Raw genomic sequence first — 16,138 nt, forward strand, 5'->3', positions numbered from 1 at the left:
GATCTGAAGGAAGCGACAGATCGAGCTCCCTCAGTGCTGCCATCATCAACCAGCAAGGTTCTACTGTAGTCTTTCTTGTCTATAGAAGTCGCGAGAAACTTTTTCTTCTCCTCGCAAGCCTCAGCCATCGGCTTGGAAAGCAACTTACGTTTGGCCGCAAGGGCCCGAGATGACATTCCCTGAGTTAAGGGAGGGGGAGGAATTTGGTGAAGATGACCAGGTGGACTCATCCTGAGTCTGTGGTTAGCCTCTATGAATCGTTCGAGAGTGAAGGAATTCCAAAGGGTTTCCCCTTCAAGAATTATTTTGAAGAATTCGATGAACTCTTCAGATGGGAGATTGGAAGCGATGAAAGCTGCGAAATGAAACAACGGTGTTAGTTAATAAAAATAAAGAAACAACCGGGAAAGATACGGGCAACCTAATCTCTACCAGGTTTCGCCGACCACTTCGAAGGGAGGAAATCTGCAAGATTTCCAATCGAAGCGGGAGTTTTCTTAATCAAGAACCAAGGATGATGCCAATTTTCATCCTTGTTTGGAAGATGCGAAATGATGTTCCTGCTGGCGTTAGGATATGCTGAGAAATACCCCGTTTTCTTCGATGAGCTTCTCACGCTTAGAAGCTCATTTAGTTCGGCGACTCCGATAACGTAACCGGCCTCCGCCGCGATTGTTATAATGCCGAGAATAGTACGAAGAAGATTGGGGGTTAATTGAGGAAGAGCGATTTCAAGAGCCGCTAGGTATAAAATTAGGGCTTCGGGAAGAGGAAAGGTCAGCCCGCAACCCTTGAAATAAATCTCATACACACAGAAGTAACCATCGCGATGGTTCTCTGGAGATTCTGTGGGGGAAGCTATTTGAGCTTCCGCCATAATTTCCGGCGGAATCCGGCAAAGCTCTCTCAATCGCTCGAGGGATTGAAGAGTACAAGTGGACCTAAAGTGCGGACCAGCAATATCACCAGGGCGGGTGCACTCGTCGTTACTAGAACGCCTCTCGTCGAAAGACGGAGACTCGGGTCTATCGGAATCGGAAGTCATTGGGAAGAAAGAGAAATTCAAGATCCGGCGAAGAAGGGTTTTGGTGAAGGAACGAAGAGAGAGGTTTTGATTAAAGTACAAAAGTAAAAGAAGAGAGTAATGGTGAAAAGAAGTTACCTCAAGCTAATGATGAAACCGCCTCGGAAGTCGTGTGGGAAGTGGGAAGGTTTTTCCCGTTTTAATAGTAATTAATCAATATACGGTCATAATGATGACAGATGTCACTCGGTTAAAAATGGCTAGTGCCGAAATTAAAGGAGCGATGAGATTTTCGGCGGGAAATCAGAAAGATTCTCGAGCGCAATCTTTGGCCACTTGAGCATTTAAAGTCCTCCGAATTGGAATAGCACTTCGAAGAACTTGGGGGGCTAATTGTTGGTGTCGGATCCCGCACCAGAAGTACGAGACCAACCAAAGATTGCCACGTAATCAAGATAATGGCCCATAAAGGATGAAGCCCATTAGACCCATGAGCCGAAGGGACGGTCGAAGTGGTTGTCACCATTTCGATAATCCGAAGTGACTGCACTGTGACACGAGTTCGGTGTAGAAGACACGGGTAAGTCGGTTCAAAGATACTTGGGCCAAAGGAGGCGAGGCCCATGAAGATCAAAGTCAACTCAAATTCAAACGTTGAGCATTAAAGTCGAAGAATCAAAACGGACACATTTAAGAAGGAATAATTGTACTTAATTGCTCATTTTAATGTCGTTTATCTATGTATAAATATAGAGGCCAATGGCCATGTAAAAGGATCTTCCTCTAAGGAGAGAAATAATATAGCAATTCTCGTATCAATTTACAAGTTCTTACGTATTCATTTTTGTCCCTCAAGAATAATCTTTCCCACTTAACAAAATACTTGAGTGTGTGAATCCGACATCCACAAACACCAGAGTTTGGTTAGACCCATGGATTCCCGACATTCCGGCTCGCCCTGCCAAAGGCAAGACGACCGAGAGAGATCCACATCTTTATGTGGATCATTTCATTGATCCTGTTTCCAAACATTGGATACTTGACAGGCTGCATGCCCTAATCGACCCTTCGGATATACCATTGATTCTTGGTATCCGACCAAGTCGCTCTTATTTGAGCGATGGCTATAGCTGGAACGGGACAAAATCTGGCAACTATTCTGTTAAGTCAGGATACTAGGCTGCGCGGGAACTCTCTCGCCCTACTTGTGACCACCCTTTTCAGGGACCGGGGATCACTCCCCTTCTGGCACAAGTATGGAAGTTAAAAACTACACGAAAGCTTAAGCATTTCGTGTGGCAATGTTTATCAGGTTGTTTGGCTACAAACCATACCTTATTCTACCGACACATCGGTAAGGAGAAGCACTGCTTAAGATGTGGCGCTGAGGAGGAGACAATTAATCACCTCCTCTTTGAATGCCCACCAGCGCTTCAAACTTGGGCTCTTTCACCGATCCCATCATTACCTTCATGCTTCCCTAGTCAGTCCCTTTTCTCAAATTTGGACTTTCTATTCTGGAGAGCTAAAGGGATGATGAATGGAGAGGAGATTGGACATTTTTTTCCATGGATACTCTGGTATCTATGGAAGGCTCGAAATAGCTTTATCTTTGAAAATGTTCGTGAATCTCCTCAAAACACGCTAGATCATGCATTTCAAGAGGCAAAGGATTGGAAGGCGGCAAATACTCCAGAGGACCTCCTCGTTGAAACCACGAGACACCCATCTAATCTTTCAATCTCAGGAGACACTTCACCTGAATGCCAAATTGATGGCTCTTGGCACGCTACTGACACTCTCAGTGGGCACGGATGGATCATTATGAATAAAGAATCCCCTATATTGCTTGGATTGAAAAGTTCTCGTCGGGGATTATCGCCTTTGCAAGCAGAATTTGAAACCCTTCTCTGGGCAATGGAATGCCTCATCTCAGAATCGATGACAAGTTTTGGCTTCGCCACAGATTGCTCCGAGCTAATTTCTATTTTGGAGAATCCATCTGAATGGCCTACCTTAGCAGTAGAATTACAACTTTTTAAGCTTTTGAAGCTTTCTTTCCCATCTTTCTCTATTAGGTTTATTCCTCGTCGTAACAATTTTCGTGCTGATTGCCTTGCAAAAAAGGCAAGAGCACGAGGTTCTTTATTCTCCCATGTAAGCACATCGGCTCCGGATTGGCTTTCCCTAGAGGAAAGTCTCCATCCGACTACTTAATAAAATGGTGTTTGACGAAAACAAAAAAAAAATAAAAAAATAAAAAACAAATTGCAAATGGATTAATACTAAACAAACAAAACAAAAGAACAAAGGAAGACTGTTAAGTGACTAGGACTGGACTGCCAACATCGGATAAATCTGAAAATAAAAAATAAATTATCACGGAAATTAATATATAAATAAAATTAAAAAAAATTAAAAACCCTATGCTCCGTTTTATTCGTATGGGAAAACAAAAAAATAAATTCGATCCCCAAAACCAAAATTTGCTAATAATAAAAATTCGATAGCTTCTTCTTCTCCGACGCGATGGAGTCTCGACGGAACCCTCGCGCCGTAGTGGATCCAAAGGTCCGACAAGTCGGTTTCTTCACATCATCTCAACCCGATTCTTCATCTACTCAACAACAACCCGACCCGATCGCTGCCGCCTCCGCTTCTTCTTCTTCCACCATTTCTCCTTCCGGTAACTCACTCTCCCCCGTCATGATTCCTCCTCCTCTTCACAATTCCTCCGATACTTTCCCTCTTCGCGCCGCCGCTGCTGGTGCTGCTGCGTCAGCCGTATCTCCTTCTTCGTTTTCTTACTCCAGCCGCCGTGATTTCCCTGACGGATCAACGACGGCGTCTCCTGGACGCCATTCCAGGGGTAGTTTCGTAAAATCTTCTGTTCCTGTTGCTTCTTCGCTTCCTGGTATTGGAATGGGTTCTATGGCTGCGGCTAAATCTAGTAGTGTTCCTGCTAGTGGATTAACCACTGTCTCTGTTGTTACCATGCCTCCTGGACTCTCTGGTACTGTCACGTTGATCTTGATTGATTTGGAAATTGGTTCTTTAGGATATTGAAGGCTAATGGATTCACAATGTTGTTTAATTGCAGAGAAGGCTAGTGGAATGGAGGTGCAGAGTGACCAGAAGAAGCCATTGAAAGAGAAAACCACAAAAGCTGAGAGACGAGCTATTCAAGAAGCTCAAAGAGCTGCTAAAGCTGCTGCAAAAGGTGCATTTTTACGAATTATACCATTGTGTGATTTTATCGCAGAGAATGTTTACACGGATGTATTTTGCTGCTGGTTGCTTTGTTGTGTTATCGTTGTGAGTTTTGCAATATCTTGATCAGTCTTGTGTAATACTGTGATATATCAGCTGATGGTGGGAAGGTACCACCAGTGACCTCAGCCTCGGTGGCTTCAACAAGTGTTAAAGCTGCTAAACCTGCGAAGGCTACATCTCAGAAGAATGATGTTACCGTTGCTGCTGGCGCAGCTGAGAAGAAGGGAGGTCCATCTGAGAAAGATAGAAAGAAAGATGCTCCTCATCCCCGTATGCAGTATGATGATGAGAGTAGAGTCGTGAAGGCCAAAAGACGTGCTGTTGTAAAACAGACCGAGGCTAAAAACAGGGTTGAGCTATTTAGGCATTTGCCTCAGTATGAGCATGGCACTCAACTTCCTGATCTCGAGACTAAGTTCTTCCAACTTGACCCTATGCATCCTGCTGTGTACAAGGTATTTGGTTTCTCTTGAATTCACTTGGTTGGTGCTTGTAATATATTATTAATAATCTCTTTGTTAATACAAGGAAACGGTAGTTCTAATGAGTGGTTGCTATTGATTCATTAAGATGAATGTTATTTGTGTACTGAATGAGTCTCAGTTGTTGTGGTTATCAGGTTGGTCTTCAATATCTTTCTGGGGATATCTCTGGTGGCAATGCCAGGTGTATTGCGATGCTCCAAGCATTCCAAGAGGTTGTCAAAGATTATTCGACACCGCCTGAGAAGTCTCTTAACAGGGACATGACTGCGAAAATAAGTAGCTATGTGTCTTTCCTAATTGAATGCCGTCCGCTTTCGATTAGCATGGGAAACGCAATCCGATTTGTGAAAAACAGGATTGCAAAGCTGCCTATAACACTTTCTGAATCTGAAGCAAAAGCTGCTCTTCAGTCAGATATTGAACGGTTCATTAACGATAAGATCATAGGGGCAGATACGGTGATAGTCAAACATGCTGTTACTAAAATCAGAGACGGTGATGTCCTTCTGACCTATGGATCTCCCACGGCTGTTGAGATGGTATTACTACATGCACATGAACTCAGGAAGAAGTTTCGTGTCTTGGTGGTGGATTCTCGCCCAAAGCTTGAAGGGCAGCTACTGCTTCGTAGATTGATCAAACGAGGCATTAACTGTACATACACTCATATAAATGCCATTTCATATATCATGCACGAAGTCACCAAAGTGTTTTTGGGTGCCTCATCAGTTTTGTCTAACGGAACAGTTTACTCGAGGGTTGGGACTGCTTGTGTTGCAATGGTTGCAAATGCATTCCGTGTTCCTGTGCTTGTATGTTGCGAAGCCTACAAGTTCCATGAGAGGGTGCAATTGGATTCAATATGCTCCAATGAACTCGGTATGCAATATATTCTCTCGATATCAATATCTTATACCGTCTTTGATTTTGTTTTACCTTACATTGGATTTCTTGCTTTTTTAACCTATAGGTGATCCAAATGCTATTTCAAAAGTTCATGGAAGAGAAGACATAAACTACTTAGATGGCTTGACCAACAATGCAAACCTGCAGTTTTTGAACTTGATGTAAGCTTGTGTTAATCAAAGAAGTGAAACAATGTACTGTTAATACTATTCTTCTCTGCCACTATATCCGATTGTGATTTTGCTAATGACAGGTATGATGCTACACCTTCAGATTACATTTCCATGATAATCACAGATTATGGCATGGTAAGATATCGTCTCTTAAAACATAGCAACACAGATTCTTCACTCATTCAGAATCTGAAACTATCGAACACTGACCATGTTTCCTTATTCAGGTACCTCCCACAAGCGTGCCTGTCATCGTGAGAGAATATCAGAAAGAACACTTGCTTGTCTAAGCAAAATTCGTTTTTGCGAAAGCTCTTCTTCTCCAACCCCTTCCTCTAGCTCAGGCTCTTCTCGTCACAACCCGCATAGAATAACTACTGGCACTGCCTCCCTCACCCGCTTCTTTTCCTGAGTACCGGATTCATTTTTTTGGCCTTGACATGTTTTTAGTAACTTTTGACTCTGTGAAGAGTGCGATTCATCATCCGCCTCTCCGGGAAGATTTTATCAATATCGGTGATGTTTTTCTTTGTCTGTGATGTATGAGTGAGGCTTCTCTTACTCTCCCTTCTCATAGAGTTTGATACAAATCTTTCTCAGATTCTATGCCAATTTTTTTTTGGTTCAGTATTTGCCATGGGCCAACATGTGTTCTCATGCGTTATTTGTAATACATTAGGGTAATGGGTATGCACTGCTCAATAAATCACTTCAACAAAACTCAATTACATCACAAATGGTCTCTTAAATAAACAATGTTTCGATAGGTCGAAATGTTGAAAGAGATCTTTTTGAGGTTTTACTCTATTGTGTGAGAACATGATCCTTGCCATTGACCGGAGTAACCAGACCGAGTATCACGAAACCGCCAAGAATAAGAATTAGAACGCCCATTGTGTTGACTAACATTGCCTCTGTGGAATACCGAGTTATCACCTGATTCACTTGCAGGAACGTCGCCTTCTCAAGTATCCCTGTGGTTGCAGTCACTAACGCCAATGCATATATGTAAATTCCTAAGAATACATGCCATGGCATCAAACTGGCTCGGCTGTTTCTTGAACCACCCGGGTACCAATACGTCACAAACCCTGCAGCCCACTGTTTGTAACAATAGATTTGAGTTCTTGGTATTTATTCTTACGAGTAATGGAGATTGTTGTCTTAAGAGAAGTCAGAAGAGAGTGTACCTGGAATGCAAAGAGAAAGAGGCAAGCAAGGCCGAGCCATGAATGGAGACTGTAGAAATTTTCGATCCCTTTGTCAATATGGAACTTGAGAGCCGCCCATACTCCGATCAGGCTTAGAATAAAAGCTGTGAGTTGTAGTGTAAGATGAACCAATTTCTTCAAGTTCTTTGTACCTTGAACTGACTTATATGCTAACATTGCTGCATAAGTTGAAGGTACCCAACATGTTAGAAACGAAAAACTGAAAATCCCATAACATGTCCATGGTCTCTTTGACGAATTAAGAATGCGGTAATTAAACAAGAAAAATGTTACTATGAATCCTCAACCTCTTGACAAATAATATCAATCTATTCAAATGTTAGAAAAAGGCAATTTGAAGAACATCACAGTCCAGATGAAGAATGCGGTAATCGAACATGAAACCCAATTCAATGAATACTGAACCTCTTGACATTAGAATAGTCGCCAGACGGATGAACGGGACATACTACAATTTCAAGTCTATGATATGAAGTTAAGACGCTAAACTCCTACAAACGCTAACAAAACATCCTCAAGAAAAGAAACACAAATCAATAATGTCAACGTGCTCATAAGTAACAAATATATCTAAAACATAAGGAAACATGTGTAGGAGATTATTTGCTTACCTTCTCCATTGAAGAGAATGAGTCCAATCACCATCATCACTGGATGGACCTGCAAACAAAGAAATTTGACATCATCAGATACATCTTTGGATTGAGAACATTATGCATCCCAAGATCACAACTTGTGATCACACACAGAAAAGTAAAATCCAAATTTCAATATCTCAACAACACAATAAAGAAATATGAATCTCAGACCACAGCAACAGGAACAACAATCTAAATCAAATTACATTAAAGATGTGATCTTTGTTATCAGAAGAAAGAGCTAAGCCTCCTCTGTAATGAACAGTCCATGTCAAAACCAAAGCCGCGATGATGAGACCCAAAACTCTCACTACCATGAAGATCGGGAATCCACCCAGCACCGGAACCACCATCTTATGCTCGGAAATGAGAGTCGATTATACTTTCTACGGCGATCAAAATCAGGATGAATTAGGGTTAGGGTTTTAGTTTTTAGTCGAATTTTGGGGATTTCTGAATGAAGAAGAAACCACCGGCTCTGTTTTAGATCGGCGATGCAGGATTATTACAATTACTCGACTTTTGAAGTCAACCAGAGCGATTTGCCCGAAACATTATTATATTTTTTAATTTTAGGAATATATACTTTGCTTTTCGTGTTAAAAAAAATATCTTTTAAATGGCCACTTTTTACGGTTTGATTTTTCACTAAAAAAAAAAATAATAAATCTACTACAATATGCCTTCATGTATAGGGAGATATCAAACGGATTGATCATAAACTTTTTTTTAGGACTAAGACAGATCAGCTCGTTTGGACCGCATACAACAAATAGATAGTTAAGTGAATATTTTTTCTCTTACGACCAACAAAAAGAGGGCATGACCACAACTTTTTCCGTAGAGTCCATGAGATTGAGATTCACATGTGTTACTGTTGAAAAATATACATTTGAACGCTGGTATAAACACGGTAAAAATATATAAATTATACTTTATATTTCTTTCTGAATGTTTCTTTAGTGATTAATTTTTCAAATGTCCATTTTTCTCTTTGTAGGCTAAAGCAATATTTATTCTTTACAAACTTCTCTACGTTGACGTAAGTAATATGAACAACTTGCCAAACAACTACATCACGACTTGTCGACGATGATGTAAGTCATCCATGTTTGTTTTCATATGTGTGGATGTTAAAATCCACACTCGAGATTTGTAGTTAGGTTTTATGAGAAAAAGGGCTAGATCTTTAATGAAACTCTGAGAATTTAATTTTTAAGAACGAATGCATTTTATTGATGATAATTGAGTGAGTACATGAGATATTTTGTCAATACAAGTATGTAAAGTGCTAGGTGTTTATAGCAGGTAGGCCATCATCCTCTTCTCCACGTCATCCTCACTCTTTATATAGGTCTTCACTAGGTCATTTGGTCCGAGGTCCGCGCCAACTGTTCCTATATTTCAGGTCCGTTCCAAAATTTCCTTTTGACTTGTTCTTGATCTGCTGCTAGTTGCGCATTTATTCTTCGTGGGCTGAAGGGCCTAGTACAAATCTAAGTGCCCAATTAATGTTTACGTAGGTGGATTCGAAGGTGCGAATTCCACTCCAAGAATATGTATGAGGAAACGATACCTAAGAAAAATATTAAGTAGAAGATGCACAAATAAATGAAAAAAATGGATGCATGAAGAATTATAGGAAGATATTTTTTTGAAGATTTTCAATATTTCATATAATATCTCATAGAAATACACATTTTTTAAGATCTTCACTGCCAAAGTCAAATACATACTACCTTAATTATGAACTTGGGTGAAATGTCAATTAATAAATATAATTTTTGTTTTGAGTAACTATGGGATGTATGTATCATAGAAGTAAAAAAGTTTGTTTTTTTAATCTTTCTATGACAAAATTTTTGTATTTTTGTAGTGAACAAAAATATATGAGAATTTTTAATTTTATTTTTTTCGTACAAAATGATCGAATAGCATTAACATTGGAGGAACAAAAGATATAAACAATGACATAGATAATAGGAATAATGTAGTTTTTCCTTAGTTAAATTGTAAGTTCATTTCAATATAGGAAAATAAGTTAACTAAATGATTCTTTATCTTTTTCTTAATCAAAACAAAGATAATCAAGATAAAGGTAATCAAGACATAATGTATATGTGTACTAGTTTTGTGTTGTTATGTACATGAGTTTGAGAGTTGGAACCTATCAAACCTATCAAATAAGTTTGAACTAAAAAAACTAAACAACTAAAACAACTAATAAACCGTTTCCAAACTCACTTTGATCATTAACATATTGTCTAAGTAATGTAGATTCTTGAGGAGCTTGTCGATTTCGTTGTTGTTCAACCATTTTCTATTAAATCTGTTAAAAATTGAAAATCAAATTGCTCACAATTAGTTGGAAAAAAAAAAAAAAAGCAATTACCATTAGAGATTTTCTAAATCGGAACAAAAGAAATATTAAGTTTATATGTATATTTGAAATGGAGAATTCTAAAAGCAATCTCAACTCTTTCACATCACAATTCTAAAAGCAAAAAATTGCAGAGAACAAATCTTGAGAGAAAAATGGAAAGAGCCAAAGTTTTCAAGCTTTTCCTCACCTCAATCCACAAAACCATCACTTCTTCGAATCATCATTCCAAAACCCAACCTTTCGTTTGTCCGACAGTTGGGGGAAGTTGAGCTGGGTGGGAGCTACAAAAATCCAGGAGAGTCTTCCTCGGCATGACAAGATTGTTACAGAGTTTTCTGATTCTGATTCTGTTGATGTGGGTAAGTATTCCTTCAAGCACAAGTATGGAAAAATCCTATTTGAAGAAAATTCCAAGCAGATGGGTGAGTTTGAGGCCTCCTTGCTTGAGGAAAATATCTCACTTCTCAGAGGAAGAACAGTGAACGAGTCTCAGTTAACAAAGCTCAATGAAATTGTTGATGGCTGGATTACATACGACCTCAAGAAAACAGGAGCACATCTCCTTGAGGTTTCAAAGGATGATAAAAGATGACGGAAGCTATCAACGAGATCGGTGAAGCAAGAAATGCTCAACTGGTGAAGGAGCGGGATGAAGCTAAAAAGCTAAGAAAGCTGCTATAAAATCAAAAACAAGTCTACCGCAGGTAATTTAGTAATAATTTTTTTCTTTGACTTTTTTCTGGTAATAATAAAAATCTTTTGAAAAATGTAATCGTAAAGAACGGTATTATCTTCGAAGTGAAACTTAATTAACCCAAAAAATAAAATTTGAAGCAAATTTCTCACTTTGAATTTGAATCATTTTTCAAAAGTGATTGTCCATGCAATAATGACATTTGACAACTTTAATTTTCTTCTAATTTACATTTAACGCAGAATGATCTCATAATACCGAAACAATTGCTTGAGCAGTACATTTGTATTAGAGTAGAAGCAAGTGAAACCCATTGTTGATGACACTTTACTCAACGTTCTTACATAGTCAAATATTCCCACAACACAAAAACGACGTCGTACATACACACATTCATCTCTCTCTATATATAACCAAACAAAAGAATTAAGAAGAATCTCTTAACTAAAAAAACAATGAAGCTCTCTCAAGTTTTCTACATTATCTTCTTATTCTTCCTTGTCTCACAAGTAAACTCAACGTCCGATATGATCGAACAAACCTGCAAATCTTGCGCAGCGAAATCCACGATCTTCAATTACAACTTCTGTGTCTCCTCTCTCAACAACTCACCAATCGATCTTCCTTCTCCGACCAATCTTTCTTCTCTTGCCCTAGTTCCAATGCTTCAAGCTCTCGACAACGCCACTGCGACCGCTACCACCATTCAACAGCTTCTGATAAGTGAGGACGACGGTGGTTTCCGCGGTGCTTGCCTTCGTGACTGCCTTGAGCTTTACGAGGACGCTGCGGATAGATTAGAGGAGGCAGTGAGAGTTTTTATTGCAAGGAAAGAGTTAGGGACGGTGAATGTGATGGTTACCACAGCCATGGAATCCGCCGTGACGTGTGAGGATGGGTTTAGGGATAGAGACGACGGTGGTGGTGGTGCGATGACGTGGACGTCTCCAATTGGTGGTGACAATTACAAGTTGTTTAAATTGGGCCAGATTGCTCTTTGTATTATCAATATGCTCTCTTCTTCTATCACATCTCTATCTTTCTAAATCGTTTTCAATGAAGACATTTTAGGCTTTTTTTTTTTGTTTTCTTTTGTAGGTTTTTGTGTCAATCAACGCATCGAAAATGATTGCGTAACAAATAATCTCTCATGTATCTTTGTGTAACATTTCCAAACATCTACTGTATAGTCTGTATTAAGAAACATGAGTAACTAACTTTCCATTTTAAGAGGTGAAGACATACCCAAAATAGTAAAACCTTAAGCTTCAAAAGCCAAAGTCTGATAACTAGAAAAAAGCTTCCACTTTCATGGACATGATACAACAACAAAACCAACATAGAGAGAGGGAAAGAGAGAGTAGAAAATGAAACCCTAACCTCCACATACACACATACATAGCTAACAATCTCACAATTTATCTTCTGTTGCTTAATCTATAAGACCAATCACGATCGTCCCTGTCCCTATCCCAGTCTCTTTCTCTGTCCCTATCTCTGTTCCTGTCTCTATCTCTATCTCTCTCTCGGAAATCAGCATCGTAAGAAGAATAATCCCTCTTACTTCTTTCGGATACAGATCTATCTATGCCCGGACTTCTTGATCTAGAACTATAATCGTTTGAACCATACCCGTAATCATATCTACTGCCATACCTTGGAGGATAACTGGATGATTCAACACCAAGCTGACCATCGTCTCTGTAATCAAGTCCTCTGCTTGCTCTTTGTTGTTGCCATCGGCCGCTTCTGCTGCTGTTCCTATGTGAAGGTGCAGCTTCCCAAAGCCACTCATCTGCGTTTTCTGGGAAGGGAGCGTTAATTCCCGGAAACTCAACTGTCTTTTTCATTTGTGGCTCTGGAGAGTTTGCTTTTTCCAAGATTTCCCCATCCTCACTCTCTAATTCCTCCCGAGTCTCCACCTCTTCTCCAAATATAGTTATTCCAGACAAATGGTCATCTTCTGGAGCTAGAGACGTACCCCAGGATACAAGAGAAGGCATGAGAACATCTGGTATAGTTTCGATGTACATAACCTGATAGTAAAACAGAGCAGAAAGGCTTACCTAAGTATCCTGGAGGGTACCCAATCTCTCGCATTCTGTTAAGCCAAGGAGGAGGATCTAGTTCCTTCACAAGAGGAAAGGAACTGATTAGAATACTCATTTTGTTAAAACAATACACAGAAAAAGGTTCAAAATTACCCCAAGATTCAGAAGCTGACGTGTCTCTGCATCAAGTGTGCCGGGTTTTAAACCATCATACTTTCCACTTTGAGGTTTTTGATAATATCTCGATGGTAGACGGGGCCCACTAGTACTCTGATTTCGTTTAGATTTCTGAAGCTTCCGAGCACTATTAACCGCTGATCGATCAAAAGGCCTTGGACATTCTCTTAAGGAATGACTATAGGCACCACAATTGAAGCAACGTGGAGGATCATCATCAATATTCTCCAATCCCCTGAAACAATAAATACATTAAATATATTACATGAATGCACCCATTGCAAGACCACTACAACATTCACTGTTAGGTCAATCTACAGCAAATGTAAGCAAAGCAGAATTAAAGGATGTATCACGATCTGTGGAAGATAAAATAAGAAACAGGTGGAAGTTGTTACAAATTTTAGATTCCATTTACCCTTCCAAGTTTCTTGAGCCATCTGCTGAATTTAAACCAATTGCAAATTTACGGTCATAAAGAGGAGTGGTGCTACTTTCCACTAGAACAAACTCTTCCAGCGGCTTTGGACCAGTTTGGTTGTCGATCCAGAATGACTGCATATGCAAGAATGCACCAATTGGCATGTCATGAAGATTACTGATATGAATAGTTAAGAAGTTCTAATAGCGCTGACAACATTTTCACTCACCACAGACGAAGTCTTCTGCAATCCAACACGTAAGGCAGGGAAATATGTCTCTTCACCAGATTCTAATGGCTGTACTTGATCCTGAGTCAAAAATTTTATTCGAATAAAAACCTAGTCACAAGAAGTTCCCTATGTAAAGTCTGAAATCTTTATCATATGAACTAAAAGAGTTCGGTATTCGGGAATATGATAAACATGCCTTAGTAAAACTTTTACATACAACAAATAGTCGGTATCTCAGTACTAATATGGCTATGACCTATTTAAAGCAAGGACAGAATATCGGAGATCTACAGCATGCATGATAATAGATACTTTATATGGTAAACAATCTAGTATCATGTTTTATTCAGCTCGATATACAATAAGGATTCTCTTAACAAAATCTAAATTGATCAAATATTGAAAGATGATAACAGTCACTGTTATCTTTCGCTACAAATAACATTTTAGAGAGTAAGATGACCTTCTCCATTCAGAGATACCTGAACCAAGGACGTATTTTCAGCCTCCCATTCTGACCATTGCCGTAATAAACTTTCCAGCTTCTGTTTACTAGCTCTGAAAGATGCAGTCCACTAACAATTAAAACATTGTGGTAAAGCTGGGAATCGCATAATAACAGAAATGCTTGAGCATTCCAATTTTAAGTTCAAACGTAAATACCATATGATGCAACTTAAAATTACATGCAGTTGAGTTATGACTCTTTTTTCATCTAACCTTGTTAAGTCCTTATAAGTAACATGGACTGTAGATTGCTGTTCGTCAAACGATGTCCGGGGTCTTTTCACACCCGCTTTAGCTGACATAAGGAATTACGGAAAAAACAGAAGAAGATAACATAATCACAGACATCAAGTCTGAGACTCTGAGCAGCAAATAATTACAGAAACAGATCAAGTGCCATGTCTTATCACAAAGAAAAGGTCAGAGAATGCAAGCAACCTTATATATAGAAGAGCAAAAGAAGGATACAACTAACATCCAAAGTGGTGCGGTGAACTAGTGTCTCCTTTTGGATACCCACTTTCTCATCTACCGCCACACTAGCATTGAACACATCACTAACCTGCTCTGTTAATATTTCCCCAGACTCCCCGCCACCGACAGTTCTCAAATTCTCTTCCGTTAAATCCAAATCCTTCTCCACATCTAAATTTCCTTTCATGTTCTCATCATTACCAACTAAAGAATTAGCCTCAGGAGACCCATTCCCAGATTCAAGGTCAAGCACATCCTCAGCTTCCATTTTAAAACAAAATTAAAAGCTTATATCCTCAAAACAATTTCACTAACCACCCATAAAAATACCCTGTTACAAGAAACTACAGTATCAGAAATGCAATAACAAAATACACATTAAATAGAACCATTAATTCAAGACCAAAAGAATCATATCCAAAATAAAGCACACAAGATTCAGTTCCCTAAAGCAAAGAATCAACAAATCAAATCCAAATCAAGCCACACAAGATCCCTTAAACAACAAAATTCAACATTTAATTAACGTAATTGCTAAGAAGGAAGAAACAAGAAAGTAATATCTCAATCTAACAAAAATCCCAGCTCCAAGAGCGATTAATTTCAATCCAAGCTCGTTTCGCCTACCCAGAAACCAAATGAAAATCCAGAAAATTAGGGTTGAAGACTTCAAGATTACATTGCATATCCATAGTTAATCAATTTGTGAAAACAACTAGGGTTCAAGATTTTACAAATCAAAAACAGTGCTTAATCTACTCAATTCAAAACCTAAAGCATATACTCGCGAAGAAATTTAGGAAAATTTGAAGAAGGAGATGAAACGACACGAAGGCTTCGTCGGGAACAACAAATCTTCCAACAGGAGTAAGAAAAGAAACGAAGAAGTTTGAAGATTGAGAGACAGAGAGAGCTTAACCTAGTCAATGGAGGAGTGAAGAAGCAAAAATGGTGATAGATCTGTGAGATTCAAAAGGAAGAAGACTGTTTTATTCATCCGCCTCAGACTTAAGAGTAAAGAGATGATAATCCAATGTTTCGCAACGCAGCGAATTTGTATGAGTCTAGTCAACTTACCAAACGGTGTTAAAAAGATTATTTTAGAATTTTTATCTGATTTTTTCTTTTTAATTAAGATTTTCTTAAAAATATCATTTGGTAAGTTGACTAGGTTATTTTTTGAAAATTGAAATTTTAATTGGTAAGTAATGTTAGCATAAAACACACTTTTGAAAAATTAATAAAAGAATACAATGTATTGATAGTGAATATGCTTTATTATGTGTATACATTGTTTTGTTGGTAAGTACTTTTAGTGTATATAATTTTTTTGTGATATGTATTTTAAACATTATATGTCAAAGATTTTGATATGTAATTTAATATATGAAGTATCAAATGTTGACCATAGTTTAAAGTTAAACCACACGTAGAAATTTTTAGACTATGTTTGTACTCTATTTAACTA

At 38.7% G+C, this 16,138-nt stretch overlaps 4 protein-coding genes across 4 annotated transcripts; 2 read left to right on the top strand and 2 right to left on the bottom strand.

Annotated features, from left to right (window-relative positions):
* The first annotated feature begins 3,477 nt into the window (after positions 1–3,477).
* On the top strand, positions 3,478–6,488 carry LOC9304834 (translation initiation factor eIF-2B subunit delta). The gene is made up of 7 exons (XM_021018572.1): positions 3,478–4,037; positions 4,125–4,244; positions 4,391–4,752; positions 4,917–5,661; positions 5,753–5,849; positions 5,942–5,996; positions 6,089–6,488. Exons 1-7 carry the CDS (start codon positions 3,554–3,556, stop codon positions 6,149–6,151), a joined length of 1,926 nt encoding a protein of 641 aa, XP_020874231.1. The 5' UTR covers positions 3,478–3,553; the 3' UTR covers positions 6,152–6,488.
* LOC9304835 (probable transmembrane ascorbate ferrireductase 2) lies at positions 6,466–8,289 on the bottom strand. Its single transcript, XM_002870786.2, has 4 exons — positions 7,938–8,289; positions 7,705–7,753; positions 7,052–7,251; positions 6,466–6,962 (listed from the first exon to the last, which is right to left on the bottom strand). The coding sequence occupies exons 1-4, from the start codon at positions 8,082–8,084 to the stop codon at positions 6,666–6,668; spliced, it is 693 nt and encodes a 230-aa protein (XP_002870832.1). The 5' UTR covers positions 8,085–8,289; the 3' UTR covers positions 6,466–6,665.
* Positions 8,290–11,071: 2,782 nt separating this feature from the next.
* On the top strand, positions 11,072–11,885 carry LOC9306903 (putative invertase inhibitor). The gene has a single exon (XM_002868717.2). It carries the CDS (start codon positions 11,264–11,266, stop codon positions 11,852–11,854), a length of 591 nt encoding a protein of 196 aa, XP_002868763.1. The 5' UTR covers positions 11,072–11,263; the 3' UTR covers positions 11,855–11,885.
* Positions 11,886–12,004: 119 nt separating this feature from the next.
* Positions 12,005–15,690, bottom strand: LOC9304836 (zinc finger CCHC domain-containing protein 8). Its single transcript, XM_021019069.1, has 9 exons — positions 15,590–15,690; positions 14,665–15,001; positions 14,410–14,491; positions 14,172–14,247; positions 13,687–13,767; positions 13,455–13,591; positions 13,013–13,271; positions 12,875–12,938; positions 12,005–12,777 (listed from the first exon to the last, which is right to left on the bottom strand). The coding sequence occupies exons 2-9, from the start codon at positions 14,936–14,938 to the stop codon at positions 12,227–12,229; spliced, it is 1,524 nt and encodes a 507-aa protein (XP_020874728.1). The 5' UTR covers positions 14,939–15,001; positions 15,590–15,690; the 3' UTR covers positions 12,005–12,226.
* Positions 15,691–16,138: the final 448 nt, after the last annotated feature.

The sequence above is a fragment of the Arabidopsis lyrata genome (genome assembly GCF_000004255.2).
Source record: "Arabidopsis lyrata subsp. lyrata unplaced genomic scaffold ARALYscaffold_7, whole genome shotgun sequence".
Lineage (NCBI taxonomy): Eukaryota > Viridiplantae > Streptophyta > Magnoliopsida > Brassicales > Brassicaceae > Arabidopsis > Arabidopsis lyrata.

Bases quoted from the DNA above. Each gene is read 5' to 3' on its own strand.
- LOC9304834 (XM_021018572.1), top strand. From the start codon at position 3,554: ATGGAGTCTCGACGGAACCCTCGCGCCGTAGTGGATCCAAAGGTCCGA. The intron at 4,038-4,124 runs GTACTGTCACGT...GTTTAATTGCAG, and splicing joins CATGCCTCCTGGACTCTCTG to AGAAGGCTAGTGGAATGGAG. The intron at 4,245-4,390 runs GTGCATTTTTAC...GTGATATATCAG, and splicing joins TGCTAAAGCTGCTGCAAAAG to CTGATGGTGGGAAGGTACCA.
- LOC9304835 (XM_002870786.2), bottom strand. From the start codon at position 8,084: ATGGTGGTTCCGGTGCTGGGTGGATTCCCGATCTTCATGGTAGTGAGA. The intron at 7,754-7,937 runs GTAATTTGATTT...CTTTGTTTGCAG, and splicing joins ACAAAGATCACATCTTTAAT to GTCCATCCAGTGATGATGGT. The intron at 6,963-7,051 runs GTACACTCTCTT...TGTTACAAACAG, and splicing joins TCTTTCTCTTTGCATTCCAG to TGGGCTGCAGGGTTTGTGAC.
- LOC9306903 (XM_002868717.2), top strand. From the start codon at position 11,264: ATGAAGCTCTCTCAAGTTTTCTACATTATCTTCTTATTCTTCCTTGTC.
- LOC9304836 (XM_021019069.1), bottom strand. From the start codon at position 14,938: ATGGAAGCTGAGGATGTGCTTGACCTTGAATCTGGGAATGGGTCTCCT. The intron at 13,592-13,686 runs GTGAGTGAAAAT...TTGCATATGCAG, and splicing joins TGCAGAAGACTTCGTCTGTG to TCATTCTGGATCGACAACCA. The intron at 12,778-12,874 runs GTAAGCCTTTCT...GTACGTCTCTAG, and splicing joins GTACCCTCCAGGATACTTAG to CTCCAGAAGATGACCATTTG.